The 18732-nt window shown below is 40.7% G+C and overlaps 1 protein-coding gene across 1 annotated transcript in view; it reads left to right on the forward strand.

Moving 5' to 3' along the window:
• The window catches only part of LOC126416923 (cohesin subunit SA-1-like), a 191642-nt gene that overhangs the window by 78956 nt on the left and 93954 nt on the right, over positions 1-18732 (forward strand). Inside the window, exon 4 of the mRNA XM_050084806.1 lies at positions 5270-5455. Coding sequence (XP_049940763.1) covers positions 5270-5455 — 186 coding nt within the window. The remainder of the gene's footprint in view (positions 1-5269; positions 5456-18732) is intronic.

Raw genomic sequence — 18732 nt, forward strand, 5'->3', positions numbered from 1 at the left:
CGCTGCTGACAGCAGTAAAACTTTGTTTACATGTGCTCCTGCGCAGTGGCATAATGTCACTTGCTGTGAATACCTGAGTGGAGTTGGCTGTGTTGGTTGCCATCGTCCGTTATTATTATCACCCCATGACGGAAGACTTGTACACGTCTTCTTCAGTACTTGGGTCCAGACCTCATTCAGTTGCATGCCTTCCTCCTTCCTTTTGAAATTCCTGGGGTGTTTAACAATCAACAATTGACGGGGATCAGCTGTTTCAGAACATACTGTGTAGTCAGAGAACCACCAAATTCATTTTTATGGAGTACTGGCTGCCACAAGTGCCATGAAAGGCTATACAGAGAAGGCATAGAGGTTGTTAATAACCCCAGGAATTTTGATAGGACGGAGGAGGGTGTAAAAATTATATAACATATGGAGCCCATTGCTGAAGAAGTGCTGGTCTTCCACTATTTGGTGATAGCAATAGTGGACGACAGCAATCAACAACAGCCTATTGCACTGAGGTATTTGAAGTGTGTATCTTCATGCCAGTGTGTGGGAGAATACATAAAGAGAATTTTGGTGCAGTCAGTAGCGAGCCAGCATGTGAATCGGAGATGCAAAAAAGTATTGATCCCCCTTGAAAAACGTCCTCTGCAAATGCAGGTGAAACATTTGGTTTTAATGTGAAATCCGTTTGATCAAGGCATGATAGCTTGGAATATTTTATTAATTGTGAAAGTACTGGTAGTGCAAGGGCAGTGAAAACAGTATGTAGTTCTCGCCCGTGGTCTCTATGTAGGTACCTCTTCAAGGATTTAGGCATTTTAATGTGCCATCATAATACATATATTTGCCTCTGAAATTCGTCATAAATAGTCCCTAATCCATCACAATTTGAGAAGAACAATGATATCAGTACCTACAACACTACAGGAAAAAATTACCTTCATTACATATTATTAAAAATGCCAGTGGTTTAGAAAGGAGTTTGATATGCAGCAACAAAAATTTTTGATCATTTGCGCAATAATGTAAAATGTCTGATGCATAGCAGAGCAAGTTTAAAATCTGATTTAAAATCACTTCTCCTGGACAACTCCTTCTTTTACATGGACAAGTTTTGATTCAAAAACTGATGTCCTGTTAAACACATCGTTTTTAAGTGAGTGACATGAGTAGGAGTAAAAAATAATGTGTCAATTAATGTTAACACTAATTATGGGTACATATCCTGTAAACTGACTCATTCCACATCATTTTGATGAAAGAGTCATTCACATTATCTTTGAAATGTGTAATTAACTTGCTAATGCTATAGTTTGACTGTTGCACAGACTAATGTATGGAGGACATAATAATAGGCATCCCTATTGTAGAGAAGCAACCAAAAGACATGAAAACAAATAAGTCACCAGGTCCAGATGAAATCTCAATCCAGTTTTACAGAGTGTGGTCTATGGCACTGGCCCCTTATTAGCATGCATTTATCGTGAGTATCTCTTCCAGCACAAAGTCCCAAGCAAGTGGGAAAAAGTTTAGGTGACTCCTGTATATGACAAGGGTAAAAGGACAGACATTCAAAATTACAGACTGTAATTTTGATACTTTACATTCAAATATGTTATGTTTAAAAGTGAAGGGGTTGATAGTTGTTGTATAGCAATAAGAAAGATGAAGTGAAACCATCATGTGGAAATAATACGGAAAAGCCTATAAATAAGAGTGAAAGTAGATATATTTTGCATTAGATTATAAATGGTTTAAATACATCTAGATGTATACTCTGCAAGCCATGTATTTTGCATTGGATTATAAATGGTTTAAATACATTTACATACATACTCTACAAGCCATTGTATGTTCCGTGACAGAAGATACCTTGTACCACTACCAGTCATTTCCTTTCCTGTTCCACTCACAAATACTATGATACTTAACATTGGTATGTAGCAGATTTCTTTAACATATCCTAAGTCTGAATATAATAAATGTCCTTGAGATGGAAAAACCTTTATTCACAAATAATCAGTGGGTTAGAAAGTATTGCATGTGTAAAGCTCGGTTCGCTCTTTCCTCACACAACATTGTGCAAAACATGGGTGAAGACCAACAAGCAGATTCTGTATTCTTAGATTTTCAGAAAGTGTTTGACATAGTGATCCACTGCAGATTGTTAATGAATACCAAGCATATGGAATAGCTTCCTAGAAATGTGAGTGGCTCGAAGACTCCATAAGTAATAAAACCCAGTACGTTGTCCTCGATAACGAATGCTCATCAGTGACAAGGTTATCGTCAAGAGTGCCCTAGTGGGCTACTCTTATTCTGTATATATATGATATGCCAGACAGGGTGAGCAGCAAAATGTGACTGTTTGCTGATAATGATGTGATGTTTGAAGGTGTTGTTGTTGAGTGACTGTAAGAGGATACACGATGACTTAGACACAATTTCCAGTTGGAGTGATGAATGGCAGCTACCTCTAAATGTAGAAAAATGTAAGTTAATGGAGATGAGTAGGGAAAACTATTCCATAATGTTCATGTATAGCATTAGTAGTGTGCTACTTAACACTGTCGCAGCGATTAAATATCTAGGTGTAAATGTGTAAACTGATAAGAAATGTATCAAGTATATAAGGATGGTAGTAGGGAAGGCAGTGGTCAACTTTGGTTTATTGGGAGGATTTTAATCAATTGTAGCTTGTCTATAAAAAGAGATGGTCTATAGAACACTCATGTGACTCATTATTCAGTATTACTTGAATATTTGCGATCCTCTCTGGGTCACATTGGAGAAAAATGTGAAGTAATTCAGAGGAATGCTGCAGGATTGTTACTGGTAAGTTTGATCAACACACAAGTACAATGGAGATGCTTCCTGGACACAAATGCGAACTGCTGGAGCAAAGACAGTGCTCTCTTCATGAAACACTGTTGAGACAGTTTAGAGAACCATCATTTGAAGCTGACAACTACTGAATGATTCTACAGTCTCCAATGTACATTTCATGTGGGGATTATGAAAACAAGATATGAGAAGTTAGGGTTCATACAGAGGCATACAGACAATCTTTTTCCCTCGCTCTATTTGTGAGTGGAACAGGAAAGCAAATGACTGGTAGTGGTACCAGCTACCTTCTGTCACTGAACATACGATGACTTGCAGAGTATGTATGTAGATGTATTTAAACCATTTGTAATCCAATGCAAAATACGATGGCTTGCAGAGTATGTCTGTAGATGTATTTAAACCATTTATAATCTAATTGCAAACTATATCTACCTTGACTCCTATTTATAGGCTTTTGCATATTATTTCCACATGATGGTTTCACTTCATCTGTCTTATTGCTGAACAGCAATTATCAACCCCTTCACTACTTATCACTTTCCTTTATAGTTTATAATTGTGCAAGTATCTGTGAGCATGTTACTAAATATTTTTAAATATAACCTATTGAATAAAAGCACTTTTGTGATCCTAGTTACACTTATCTGTTGCACTTTCTCCTAAACTTAAAAGTGTTCTGGAAATGTGTATATCGTTGGTGCTTACAAATTCCTGTTCGAACATTGATTTTGGAATTAGGCACCACTATGTTTTTTTAGCATGGGGTCACATATTTCTGCCTTAACTATGATACTTCTTTTTGTCTTTAATATGTGTTACACTTGTCTACTTATATTTGTTCAGCTCTTCCGTATGTTTAGATTATTTTTTCCCACAGTGGTGACTGAATTGTCTTGCAATCAGTCATTTTTTGTAACACCGCATATTTGTGGATTTACATTCAACTACCACTGGGGTTCTGTCATGAGCAGTGTTTTTTATGTTTCAATGCAACATTTTCGTGTTTTAGCAACAACAACTCTGTTTTCAGAGCATTAATGTTGCCTTGAAGGAAACAAATGTATTTGTATTTATAGCATAGTGCAGAAGTTATCACTCATGCAGTCAATGCATGTCCACTGAATAGTGTCATTTGTGAATTTCAGACACTCTTTTGTGCACTTCTCGTGCAACCAAAAGTCACACTTCATGCACTGAATTCCTTTAACTGCATACTTTTTCACTTTCTGAATGAAGAAACATTTAATTTTTAACTGGTTCTGGAACATTGTATTTCTGCGAAATCCTATCACACCATCTACAAACTCAAAATCTCAGTAAGAGAAATGTATTCAAAATGATGGTAATGAGATTGGCTGAAGAGTTGACACACTCTAGGAGAGAGAAAAATAAATATATTTACTCATCCAAGAGCTGTAGTTGTGCGATGAAAACTCATAAAATGATGCTTTAGATGCTGATGTCAAGGTGAAAATGTAGCAGAGAATTGCATAAAGAGGAACAAGCAAATTAAATTTAGCAACACAAGGTTTGAGTTTGATGCAGATTGGTTTCACCTAAGCTTGTAAATTTAATATTTTTTATATGAAGGCAGGCCTTTTGTAAGTTGCACTTGTGTAGGCATTTAACACAAGTGATGTGATAATGTGTAAAACTCTGAGGTTCCCACAGATTGACTTCACTGAAGCTTGTAAATTTAATATGTTTGATAGGGAGGCAGGCCTTCAGGAAGGTGCACTTGTATGGGCATTTAAGGCATTTTTTTCAGAACAAGAGAAAATTCCTTTTTTGTCAGGCTTTCTAAATAAAGACATTTTTGGAAGGGTGTAAGTGTTCCTAACCCTCTGAAGAATTAGAGAGTATTCATAGAAGTGCATCTGACCAAGTAGTGCGTGAATGCAATATGCACATGCAAGAATTCTAGGGTAAAGCAGTTGACCCATTACATAGGAGCCTTAGGTGTTGTGATTAATCACTCAACAGAGATGGTGAAGAGTTACTAGAGCAGTCTCGGATGAGCAGTTATGTATTGTACATACAACTACCGGTAAATGAGAAACTACACCAGTAATTATATCACATGTTTAGCTTTTGAATCTGAATAATTGTTTGCCTCAAATGTGAAAATGTAAGACAGAGGGCAGAAACGGGTAAATGTTTTGTAGAGAGTGTGAACTTTTCAAAATATTTTTGTAAGTGCACATCTGTAACACTGAATTTTTGCATTTATTTGTTACTAAACCATTAACTCAGAAAAAGGTAGTTTGCAATGAAAAGGTGCAAACTTAAAAATAATGCATTGGGTACCAAGTTTTGGTTAGGATAATAACAATTACATGTTGGGGACCAAGTTATCTTTTGAACAGAGGTTGACACACGAGGTCACCAGTTTTGTTGTTATAAGACTATAGAATTTTAATTTTTGTTGTTACAGAGACAACGATTGGAGAAAATGAAAGAAGAATTTGAACATAACAGACAAAATATAACAGAACAATTCCTTACATCACTTCCTGAAATGATGCTTTCTAACATCTGTGATGTAGATTCCATAAAGTGGTTATTGACCATTCCTCCTCATTTCAAAATGGAAATGTTCGGCATGCCACAGTTTCAAGAGGTATTATATTTGTTTATTAATAAATAATGATTTTACTTCAGCTCAATACAGTAATTGAGGAAATTTATGAAGTTGGTTCTTTACCGAGAACATTAGTTTTTTACTGTAAAATCACTAAATATTTTGCTGATCATTTTAATATTGAACTGCTATGACCAGATGTAAAGTCACTTTTATTATGTGTAGATCACTTTGATGAACAGTTGGGTTATGATAGAGAAGGTCTTCTCCAAGATTGGCAAGTCAGGCAGGGAACGAAAGTGAGAGATTAGTTTCAACAGAGTGTAAATGGGTGATTGGTAAAAACGTAGAAGACGAAAAGAAACCAGAAGTGATTATTGTACCTGAGCCATGGAAATTTTTGAGCAATCATGGCATTGTGGTCTTTAGTCCATATTCCTTCCAAATCATTTGTTTATTTTAAAAATGGCATACATCAACCAGAGATGACAGTGCCTCTCTCTCTCTCCCTCTCTCTCTCTCTCTCTCTCTCTCTCTCTCTCTCTCTCTCTCTCTCTCTCTCTGTGTGTGTGTGTGTGTGTGTGTGTGTGGGTGTGTGTGTGTGTGTGTTTCTATATCTGAAGGAGGACTTAATCCAATATATTACCCAATAGTCTACTTACAAACTTGTCTGTCTGCTTCTCAATGCCTTCTCCTTGCAGTGAGTAGTATTAGTATTCAATATATATATATATATATATATATATATATATATATATATATATATAGAAAGATGATGAAACTTACCAAACAAAAGCGCTGGCAGGTCGATAGACACACAAACAAACACAAACATACACACAAAATTCTAGCTTTCGCAACCAATGGTTGCCTCGTCAGGAAAGAGGGAAGGAGAAGGAAAGACAAAAGGATATGGGTTTTAAGGGAGAGGGTAAGGAGTCATTCCAATCCCGGGAGCGGAAAGACTTACCTTAGGGGGAAAAAAGGACAGGTATACACTCGCACACACACACACATATCCATCCACACATACACAGACACAAGCAGACATTTGTAAAGGCAAAGAGTTTGGGCAGAGATGTCAGTCGGGGCGGATGTACAGAGGCAAAGATGAAGTTGAAAGACAGGTGAGGTATGAGCGGCGGCAAATTGAAATTAGAAATTAGCGGAGATTGAGGCCTGGCGGATAGCGAGAAGAAAGGATATGCTGAAGGGCAAGTTCCCATCTCCGGAGTTCTGACAGGTTGGTGTTAGTGGGAAGTATCCAGATAACCCGGACGGTGTAACACTGTGCCAAGATGTGCTGGCCATGCACCAAGGCATGTTTAGCCACAGGGTGATCCTCATTACCAACAAACACTGTCTGCCTGTGTCCATTCATGCGAATGGACAGTTTGTTGCTGGTCATTCCCACATAGAACGCTTCACAGTGTAGGCAGGTCAGTTGGTAAATCACGTGGGTGCTTTCACACGTGGCTCTGCCTTTGATCGTGTACACCTTCCGGGTTACAGGACTGGAATAGGTGGTGGTGGGAGGGTGCATGGGACAGGTTTTACACCGGGGGCGGTTACAGGGGTAGGAGCCAGAGGGTAGGGAAGGTGGTTTGGGGATTTCATAGGGATGAACTAAGAGGTTGCGAAGGTTAGGTGGACGGCGGAAAGACACTCTTGGTGGAGTGGGGAGGATTTCATGAAGGATGGATCTCATTTCAGGGCAGGATTTGAGGAAGTCGTATCCCTGCTGGAGAGCCACATTCAGAATCTGATCCAGTCCCGGAAAGTATCCTGTCACAAGTGGGGCACTTTTGGGGTTCTTCTGTGGAAGGTTCCGGGTTTGAGGAGATGAGGATGTGGCTCTGGTTATTTGCTTCTGTACCAGGTCGGGAGGGTAGTTACGGGATGCAAAAGCTGTTTTTAGGTTGTTGGTGTAATGGTTCAAGGATTCCGGACTGGAGCAGATTCGTTTGCCACGAAGACCTAGGCTGTAGGGAAGGGACCGTTTGATGTGGAATGGGTGGCAGCTGTCATAATGGAGGTACTGTTGCTTGTTGGTGGGTTTAATGTGGACGGACGTGTGAAGCTGGCCATTGGACAGGTGGAGGTCAACGTCAAGGAAAGTGGCATGGGATTTGGAGTAGGACCAGGTGAATCTGATGGAACCAAAGGAGTTGAGGTTGGAGAGGAAATTCTGGAGTTCTTCTTCACTGTGAGTCCAGATCACGAAAATGTCATCAATAAATCTGTACCAAACTTCGGGTTGGCAGGCCTGGGTAACCAGGAAGGCTTCCTCTAAGCGACCCATGAATAGGTTGGCATACGAGGGGGCCATCCTGGTACCCATGGCTGTTCCCTTTAGTTGTTGGTATGTCTGGCCTTCAAAAGTGAAGAAGTTGTGGGTCAGGATGAAGCTGGCTAAGGTAATGAGGAAAGAGGTTTTAGGTAGGGCGGCAGGTGATCGGCGTGAAAGGAAGTGCTCCATCGCAGCGAGGCCCTGGACGTGTGGAATATTTGTGTATAAGGAAGTGGCATCAATGGTTACAAGGATGGTTTCTGGGGGTAACAGACTGGGTAGGGATTCCAGGCGTTTGAGAAAGTGGTTGGTGTCTTTGATGAAGGATGGGAGACTGCATGTAATGGGTTGAAGGTGTTGATCTACGTAGGCAGAGATGCGTTCGGTGGGGCCTTGGTAACCAGCTACAATGGGACGGCCGGGATGATTGGGTTTGTGAATTTTGGGAAGAAGGTAGAAGGTAGGGGTGCGGGGTGTTGGTGGGGTCAGGAGGTTGATGGAGTCGGGTGAAAGGTTTTGTAGGGGGCCTAAGGTTCTGAGGATTCCTTGAAGCTCCGCCTGGACATCAGGAATGGGATTGCCTGGGCAAACTTTGTAAGTAGTGTTGTCTGAAAGCTGACGCAGTCCCTCAGCCACATACTCCCGACGATCAAGTACCACAGTTGTGGAACCCTTGTCCGCCGGAAGAATGACGATGGATCGGTCAGCCTTCAGATCACGGATAGCCTGGGCTTCAGCAGTGGTGATGTTGGGAGTAGGATTAAGGTTTTTTAAGAAGGATTGAGAGGCAAGGCTGGAAGTCAGAAATTCCTGGAAGGTTAGGAGAGGGTGATTTTGAGGAAGAGGAGGTGGGTCCCGCTGTGACGGAGGACGGAACTGTTCCAGGCATGGTTCAATTTGGATAGTGTCTTGGGGAGTTGGATCATTAGGAGTAGGATTAGGATCATTTTTCTTCGTGGCAAAGTGATATTTCCAGCAGAGAGTACGGGTGTAGGACAGTAAATCTTTGACGAGGGCTGTTTGGTTAAATCTGGGAGTGGGGCTGAAGGTGAGGCCTTTGGATAGGACAGAGGTTTCGGATTGGGAGAGAGGTTTGGAGGAAAGGTTAACTACTGAATTGGGGTGTTGTGGTTCCAGATCTCCTCAAACCCGGAACCTTCCACAGAAGAACCCCAAAAGTGCCCCACTTGTGACAGGATACTTTCCGGGACTGGATCAGATTCTGAATGTGGCTCTCCAGCAGGGATACGACTTCCTCAAATCCTGCCCTGAAATGAGATCCATCCTTCATGAAATCCTCCCCACTCCACCAAGAGTGTCTTTCCGCCGTCCACCTAACCTTCGCAACCTCTTAGTTCATCCCTATGAAATCCCCAAACCACCTTCCCTACCCTCTGGCTCCTACCCCTGTAACCGCCCCCGGTGTAAAACCTGTCCCATGCACCCTCCCACCACCACCTATTCCAGTCCTGTAACCCGGAAGGTGTACACGATCAAAGGCAGAGCCACGTGTGAAAGCACCCACGTGATTTACCAACTGACCTGCCTACACTGTGAAGCGTTCTATGTGGGAATGACCAGCAACAAACTGTCCATTCGCATGAATGGACACAGGCAGACAGTGTTTGTTGGTAATGAGGATCACCCTGTGGCTAAACATGCCTTGGTGCATGGCCAGCACATCTTGGCACAGTGTTACACCGTCCGGGTTATCTGGATACTTCCCACTAACACCAACCTGTCAGAACTCCGGAGATGGGAACTTGCCCTTCAGCATATCCTTTCTTCTCGCTATCCGCCAGGCCTCAATCTCCGCTAATTTCTAATTTCAATTTGCCGCCGCTCATACCTCACCTGTCTTTCAACTTCATCTTTGCCTCTGTACATCCGCCCCGACTGACATCTCTGCCCAAACTCTTTGCCTTTACAAATGTCTGCTTGTGTCTGTGTATGTGTGGATGGATATGTGTGTGTGTGTGCGAGTGTATACCTGTCCTTTTTTCCCCCTAAGGTAAGTCTTTCCGCTCCCGGGATTGGAATGACTCCTTACCCTCTCCCTTAAAACCCATATCCTTTTGTCTTTCCTTCTCCTTCCCTCTTTCCTGACGAGGCAACCATTGGTTGCGAAAGCTAGAATTTTGTGTGTATGTTTGTGTTTGTTTGTGTGTCTATCGACCTGCCAGCGCTTTTGTTTGGTAAGTTTCATCATCTTTCTTTCTTTTTAGATATATTTTTCCCACGTGGAATGTTTCCCTCTATTATATTCATATATATATATATATATATATATATATATATATATATATATATATATATATATATATATATATATATATATTTTAATTATGGCAAATGCTGCAATCTTGGAACTATGAATTTAACTGATCGACAATATTATGGTAATAAACTTGTCTTGATCACCAAATATCACCTCAATCACCTCATGACACATTTTGGGAGATCCCATCATCAAGTCTGTGGTGTTAAACATAGAATATAAGACAACATATTAAAACAAACACATTGAAACAAAGCAGTGAAGCTGAGAAACTTACCTATTAAAACGAATACACAGTACTACTCCAGTGCCCGCCTGACATAGGCAATTCAACATGTTATGAGGTAAAAAAATTTCCCTTTGGTTGTCATTAGTGACAGTATGCCTGTGGCCTCAAGGATAATTTTTATTTGACATCACTTATTAAAAAGTGCATGCGTTACGTAACATAATACTGGAATCATGTTGTACTAACAAGGCCATAGCTGCAACATCCCAAAGTGGCTGAAATTTGAACACAGAAAGCGATACAGATTAAAATAGCTCAGTACATAAATGTCAATCAAACTGTTAAAAGCAGTATTACATGGCAAAATCGAAATTTCAAATAGATCTGTAAATATAAAATTGAAAAATGTACAAGAAAGAGAGCAGAGACATTGATTTCCATTACAAGAAAACATTGCAATTTGTGGCCTAATAACAGGTAAACCATATAAGGAAACATGCAACCTTCTCCATTTAAAAACCAGTACTGTAATATGTGTCAGTCAGAATAATAAAAGATCAAAAATTAACATCAATGAGATGCCATACCTCACCGCAAGTGAAAAAAACAGACCCACATCAGCGACACCTAGACAACTGCAGCCAACAGTGCCTAACACAAAATGAAGTGTATAAATGTACATTTTTAAGGAAATTACAAGTACTTACACAATTTGAAATGAGACAGGCAAGGAATAAAATGCAATCTCAAGCTAAAATGTGAAATAAACTTTATCCGAAAATTTAACTGTAATTGAAGTTCATGTGACCTTTCACAAAGAAAGTTTTATTCAGTACATAATTCCATTGTGGTAGTATAAGATGCCTGTAGTCAAGTTGGCATGAGATGATCCCTGACAGGTGGCAGTGCTGTTGCCATCTTTCAACTGCAAAGTGCATGGCTGCAGGCGAAAGCAGTAGCCATCTATAGAGCTCTGGCAGCACTGAAGCATTGTTATAGAGATGTTTACAAAACCGCCTTACATGGTTGGTTGAGATGGGTGCGTGAAGCAGATGCGTCCAGCTCACTGGAACTGACAGGGATCATATTACACAGACTGGGCTGTAGACATAAAGTTTGTCTGTGTACATAGCAACAATGGTCTCAACAATGAGCATGATCCATTTCGCTACGGTTCATGATGTATGGTGATGTAACTTGAATTTATTTTATGTTCTCTCTTCTTCAGTTTCATTTTGTCTAGTGTTGGATACAACTGTGATTGAAAATGTATCAGTGATTACTTACCGAGAGCGAAATGATATGGATTTTAGAAGAATTTACAGTTTCTGAAATTCAGTTTGATTGTACTGATAAAGTGTTGAGTTGTTGCAGTTCAGGATAAGTTAACTTTATGACAACATTTGATTGCATATATGTGAAGAATAGTGGACTGGTGCTTGATGTTCAAAATGAGTCGATGATGTAGTATGCAGATGGCATGCGGCTGGTGTGATTGGATTTGCACTTGATGTTCAGAATGGAACACTATGGATATCTCATCAGCTTGTGTCTGTTGTCATCTGACATTACGTCAGTTAGCACCTAAGTCAGTATGACCAAAAATATTGCAGTTCAGGATAAATTAGCTTTATTGCAACATTTAATTGCATGTGTGCATGTAAAATTCAGTCCAAGAATTCAGCAACGAGAAAATAAATATATGCAGTTAGTATCATGCTAAACTACATTCAAAACCCTACTACCACCCCACTAATAAGTGACGACAGGTCTTTCTGCTGTGGAGCCATCAGGAGTAGCACTCAATGTCTGTGCTGGCTTGTCGACGATGGATGATGGAGTGATACGTGATTCAGTCTTGTCTGTAGGTGGTGTGGCAGGCAATTTGCACTGAAAATGGGTTTCAGTCCGTCGATGGAAATTGTTGTGGGGGTACCCACAACATCGACGTGAAATATTTTGTCCTCTGCTAAGTACTGGGTGCTGCCCATCATACGGTGGCTGCCAAGGCCTGTGGATGGTATTGAGCAGAACAAATATTTGACAGCACTTCGACAAGTTGGAAAAAACGAAAAGGTGGCGAGTCTCTTGGTTTCTTGATGCAGTATGATGTAGTTGCTTCATTTGCGAGTGCACCTTGCTAACAAAGTCTGACATATTGATGGGAGTTTTGAGCATATTGCAAGGAACTCACTGGGCAGTCAGATTGGCTGTCCATAGATAAGGCCAGTTGCTTTCAGATCGTCCTTGATGACTGTGTTGAGGCCCAGGACAACCGGTAGCAACTTAGTCCAGCATTGGGACTCAGGGCACTGAAGAGATGGTTTACACTGATGACGTAGGCTTTCCCCAAATCATTCACTGCAGGGTGGTAAACCGTTGTCCAGATACTCTTTGTGCCTAACAGGGTGGCAAGTGCCTTTAACAGGTAGGATTCAAACTGCCTGGTCTGCTCAGTGATAATGCACAATGGTATGCCAAAAGAATGTCATTGCGGCTGTCTTGGTTGTGATGTCGGACAAGGGGGAGACCTCAAGCCTGCAAATGAATCAGTTAACAGTGGTGAGACAGTAGTTACATCCCTCAGATGGAGGCAATGGTCCAGTGATGTCTGTATGGACATCAATGAATCACTTGTTTAGTGGAATTAATGTGCCACAGGGTGCACTAACATGATGTGTGATGTGATTTCGCTGACTGGCCATGTGTTGGTGAACAAATGCTTGCAGTCTCTGTTGATGTTAGGTCACACAAAACTTCATTACACCAAGTGTGCTGTAGTGTGCACCTCAAGATAAGACAGGCTGTTGAAAACCATCAGTCACAAAGAGTCTTGGCTTCACCATGGAGATGTCATGGTACAATAGCATATTCGTCAGTCCCACTTTGGTACGACAGAGCTGAAAACTGGATGACTGTGCCAATAAATCACGAAGCTCGTTGCCAGCTTCTTGCACCAAGGCTAGCGCCTCTAATCAGTTGTGCTTGAAATAAATTCAGTGTGAGAGAGAGCATCCACTAGGATATTGAGTTCTTCCTCAACATGGTTGATATTGGTTGTAAACTCTCTAAGAAATAAGCAGTAAAGGTGCTGGCATGGTGCTGCTTTGTCTGGACATTAACGGAAGGCAGTGTTTTGTGGTCTGTGATGAGAGTAAAATGTTCGCCTTCGACCATGTGCCTGAATTTCCTAACTGAAGCTTATACCACATACAGCTCGCAGTCATACATAGAGCAGCTTTGTGCAGCAGGTGCAGAGATTGACAACTTGCTCTGTATGTTCGGAAATGTAAAATTGTGCACTTCACAACTGGAAAAACATAGTAGCCTATGACCAAAATATCAGTGAGTCACTGTTTGACTTGGCCAACTCATGTGTGTAACACATTGAAGAGATAAGAAATGGAATGATAACATAGGCTCAATCATGAGTAAAGCAGGTGGTAGACTGTGGTTTATTGGTAGAATACTTGAGAAATACAATCAGTCTACAAAGGAAATTGCTTACGAATTACTTGCGCGACTAGTTCTAGAATATTTTTCTAATGTGTGGGACCTCTACAAAATAGGCCTAACAGGGAATATTGAATATATACAGAGAAGGGCAGCACGAATATTCACAGATTTGTTTGATCCCTGGGAGAGTGTCACAGAGATACTGAAGCAACTGAACTGGAGGACTCTTGAAGATAGATTTACACTATACCGAAGAAATTTGTTAACAAAGTTTCAAGAACTGGCTCTAAATGATGACCAGAAATATACTACAACCCCATACATATTGGTGAATAGAGATTGTGAGATTAGAATAATTAATTGCGCATGCAGAGGCATTGAGACAATCATTCTTTCCACACTCCACACATAACTGGAATGGGAAGAAACTGTAGTAACTGGTACAATGGGACGTACCCTCTGCCATGCACTTATGGTGGTTTGCAGGGTATATATTTAGACGTTGTGATGTAAATAGCTTTTATGCTGCATAGAACGTCAAGGTTTGCCACTGTTGATATATTTGTTGTAGTAGTGTGCCACCTATTGCTATTGCTGACATGTCAACAATTAAGACAAGTGGTGCTTGTGGGACAGGTTGCACTAACTGAGCAACGTTGGTGATAGCAGTTTTCACACTGTTGAAAACTCTCAGCTTCATTACTCCACAACAGCCTGTCACGTGGCCTAGGCGAGCTGCATGGAATGTAATTCAGTGTAGTGATCAACAGCGCTTGATTATACATACAATGATAGTAGAAATTGGTGACACCTAGACACGTTTTGGGGAGCTGACAATGTGAAGATCTCGTAGCAGGCCTTAATATTATTGAAAGTCAGCTCTGAGTATAGGATGTGTGATGTTTGCTACGATAAACTGCACTTCTAACTTATGGCGTAGACCTCGGTTGAGTGAGCATATCACATGACCATAATCACTTGTTGTACCAGCAAATTTTTGGTGATGAAGGCCTTTTGTTGGTGAGTGATGTATTTGAGGTCAGTGACCGGAATACCATGTTTGTAGAGCAGCACCTTATGCAATAAGCTCTGTGATCTGATCTGTAGTGATGCAGTAACAAAGTCTTACTGCGAGCCGACTGTTGCTACCACAGCAGATGGGTACATTTATGCTATATGATTTGTGGCTTAAGCTAATGCATGTAGGTCTCAGGTGCATACTGTGAGAATCTTTTGTGTGTCTGGAGAGAAACGTGGCAACCAGATGTTTCTCAGGGTGTTGTTGTTCAAGGCATTGCTTGATAATGTCTGTAGCTCATGTAACAGCTGCAAGAGAGTGCTGTCTGAAAATTCCTGCTAGCAGCAATTTCTCAAGATGCTTTGCCTCGGATTGCAAAAGGTGGATGATCATGGCATTCTTAAGTGTCATGTAACACTCAGTGCACTGCAGTAAGGCTAAAAACCTTGCACCTTGATAGCAATTTCTTCATGTAGTGTGTCGACAACATAGCCGTATTTGGCTTCATCAGCCATGATGATGGTGAGTGTAAGTTGACTCTCGAGCTGTGTGAACCATAGAACTGTGTTCTGATGTGATAAAGGTGGTGGTTTAACTGTGAGGCAGTTATCAAAGTATTTGGGGGCACAGTGATGGACTGTGTTGTGTCCGACTATGCTTTCATTCAATACATGGATGGCGTGAGGTCGAAATGAGTTGATGATATATACTCAATATGGCGAGAGAAGAGCTCTGACAGCTGATGCAGCCATGGTGCATGTGCTTCGGCACCCACAATGACCAGTCCGATTGTGAGCTCTTATTTATATTACCGCGGCATCGCCCCAGTGTTGCCATAGTGCTGGGTGACCGCTGTTTTCAGTCGGTTGTTCCACATGCTGCGTTCAGGTTTGTGTGTATATGTGTGCATTCTGCTACTTCTGTGAGTTCTTGCTGTTTGTATAAGCGGAAAAGTGTGTGTAAGTGAAAATGGCTGCCTGTAGTGCAGAGAAGAGGGCTTTTGGGAAAGGAGCTATAGTCTGTCGGTAAACTGAAGACCGAGCGAGCGAGTCTCCACTCTGCCAATCCTGCTACGTCACAAGGCGCTTCTACAGGCTGTTTCGCAATTTAGTACCACCCATGCCGCGGTGCGCACTTTGAATCTGTGGTGATGCCGTGTACAGATACGTCTCGGCTGCTTTCATTTTTAGACAAATGTATTAAAACCATAAGCAACACAGAAAACGATAGCTTCTTCTAAAACACAACATTATTGAGTAAATAATATTAAGATAAGAATGGGAGTCAGGATTATACTACAAACATAGAACCGAATTCCTGTTCATGTGAATGTATTGTATGTTCCTCTATTGCTATTCGTAAAACGAATCCCATATAATGCAATCAATCTGTAGAATTTGAGGCTTGTTCTCACTTTGTGTTTCTACTAAAAGGTAGAAATTTTCTTTGAAGGACTGCATTGAAACTTAACAATTTTTGCAACACGATAAGTGTTTAAAAAGTAAGCATAAATTTATAACTTTGCATGTTGCATTAGTCCGATTTGCACTACTTTTTTGTCACTGTCTTCGTAAACATGTCTCAAAAGTATGTGTACATCGTTATGCATATTAGGTATTTACTCTGTTGTCAGCTTTCAAAAAGGGTACATGTGTTTTGGTAGCATCAACGATTATTTGTTTTGTATAAAAATAGATTACAGAGTCTGTATTAAATTTTGTTATAGGAATGGAATGAAATGTATGAAATTTTTAGAAATGTTAAGTATTGCTAATGGTGAGCCTGTTATAAGTGAACCAAGGGCATACAAGTGGTATAAACATTTCAAAGCAGGTCTTAAAGTACAGCAGTTTTAAAAGCATGGATGAGATTAAAAATGCGCTGTTAAGAGACCTATAAACTATGTGGAAGAAACAGCTCGTAAAGAATTTCGGGAATTGGAAAAAGCACTGGCACTATATAGTAAGTAATGGGGAATATTTTGAATAGGATAACATTGCTGTAGATTAACAAATACAGTTCTTACCTAAAAAAAAAATTAATACATGAACGCACCTTGTATGTCAAGCTTTTTGCTTAGATGTCCACAATCGATGTACATGTTTCGAAGAAAATTTCAGCAGTGCTTAGAATAGCTACTGCCCACAAATTTCAAGCAATATGTCTCAGAATCAGTTGAATAGTGACCGAGATAGAGATTTAGTGTTCCATAAGCATAAAAGGTTTTACGTGATTTTGAAACTGTCTATAACGATTGGTTTCTTCCCAAGATTATGTTTTCCTTCGTGGCGATTCCACTAAACTATGCGGCTTATTTTCGCGTTCCTTGCTTATGTGTCCTATTGGACGAGCCTGACATTTGTATAAATTGGAGCCCTTTGATTGGGACTGGTGATATTAGCCAACAGTTCTTTTTGGGTCGCCTCTTTAATACACGATGTAATAACATTAGAGATGATCGAATGCTCGTTACTCCGCATATACCTCCTCTTCCTTGTATTCTGCACATTTTCTTGCAATGCTAGTCGATCATCCATCACTTCCGGAAATCGAAGTATATCAGTAAGTATACAAAGTTAACTGTTGTCACTGGCAACTAAGATTATACAAACAGAAGTGACGTACATCACTGCATGCCGATCTACAGTGCTAGACAGGTAACGGGCAACAGATTTTGGGTGCCCCTGTAGGCCAGTGGCAGCATTCTTCCCCCATCAAAAGTGCTGCTCGCTCTTGAGTTAACAGACAGACTATATGCTGAAATACCAAGCACGTGAATTTATATACAGATTGCATGTTTACTCTGAAAGGGAAGGGACAATGGTGGGTCTTTGATATCAGTGAGTAAAATGATTGACACAGCAGCAGAAGCATTGAACATCTCTACAGCGACAGTGAAGAGAGTCACAAATGATAGAGACTGCCAATTCAGCTGCAAGTCCTGTTATTTCTGACTCTTGGAAAGTCAAGGAAGAGATCGTGTCGTGTGACTGAAACAGCCAACTTTGGCGAAAGTGCTATCAGGCAACACATACATGCGGACTACAGCAGGAAGGAGTATCCGACACTTAAAAAGTTGATGGCATCACTGTTGGACAGTGGTTTGTTCACAGGCAGGACGACTAGTCTCTCCATTGTTTTGAAAAAAATTGGCTTCCGTTGGTAAAAGTTCTCAGGGCGAAAGGTACTAATGGAACACAGAGACATTGTAGCTTGTAGATGTCATTTCCTGCGCAAGTTGTGAGCAGTGAATACGGAACATGTAATATGGATTGACAAAACATGTGTCAGCATGCATCATGCACGTTCCATCGCATGGACAGATGACACACACCGCGGAACTATGAGTGTGCCAACTGGTAAGGGAGGGTGACTAATTATATTTCATGGTGGCTCTATGAAAGGTTTTGTGTCCAGTGCTATGATGATGTTTCAGTCAAAAACAACTGTTGACTATCATAAGGAGATGAATGCAAATACATTCAAGGACTGGTTCATTACTCGTTTGCTACCAAACGTCAGTTCTGGTAGTGTTTTTGTAATGGACAATGCACTGTACCATTCTGTACAATTAAATAAGACACCAACGGCTGCTGCAAGGAGAGGCAAAATAGTCAGCTGGTTGAAAGATAATAGGCTTTGAACAGAATATGTGGAAAGCGGAACTTCTGGAATTAGTGAAATGATACAAGCCACAGAAGGTGCATTATGTGATTGATACATTGGCAGAGAACCATGGCCACAAAGTTATTCATCTTCCACTGTGCCACTGCCATTACAACACAATTGAACTCATTCGGGCTCAAATAAAAGCAGATGTTGCGGAGCGAAGCAAAACCTGTACTTTGCGAGACATAGAAAGGCTGGTAAATGAGGCTGTAAGGCTGATAAATGAGATTAGAAGAACATTGTGAACCACATGTGGAAAGAGATTACAAGATCAAACATAGAAGAAGGTGTAAGAGAAGAATCCATTCATAATATTGTAATTTCTTTATCAGGTGATGAGGACAGCAGCAGCGAAGATACCGAAGACTATGTGGTC

Source organism: Schistocerca serialis, chromosome 8 (genome assembly GCF_023864345.2).
Source record: "Schistocerca serialis cubense isolate TAMUIC-IGC-003099 chromosome 8, iqSchSeri2.2, whole genome shotgun sequence".
NCBI lineage: Eukaryota > Metazoa > Arthropoda > Insecta > Orthoptera > Acrididae > Schistocerca > Schistocerca serialis.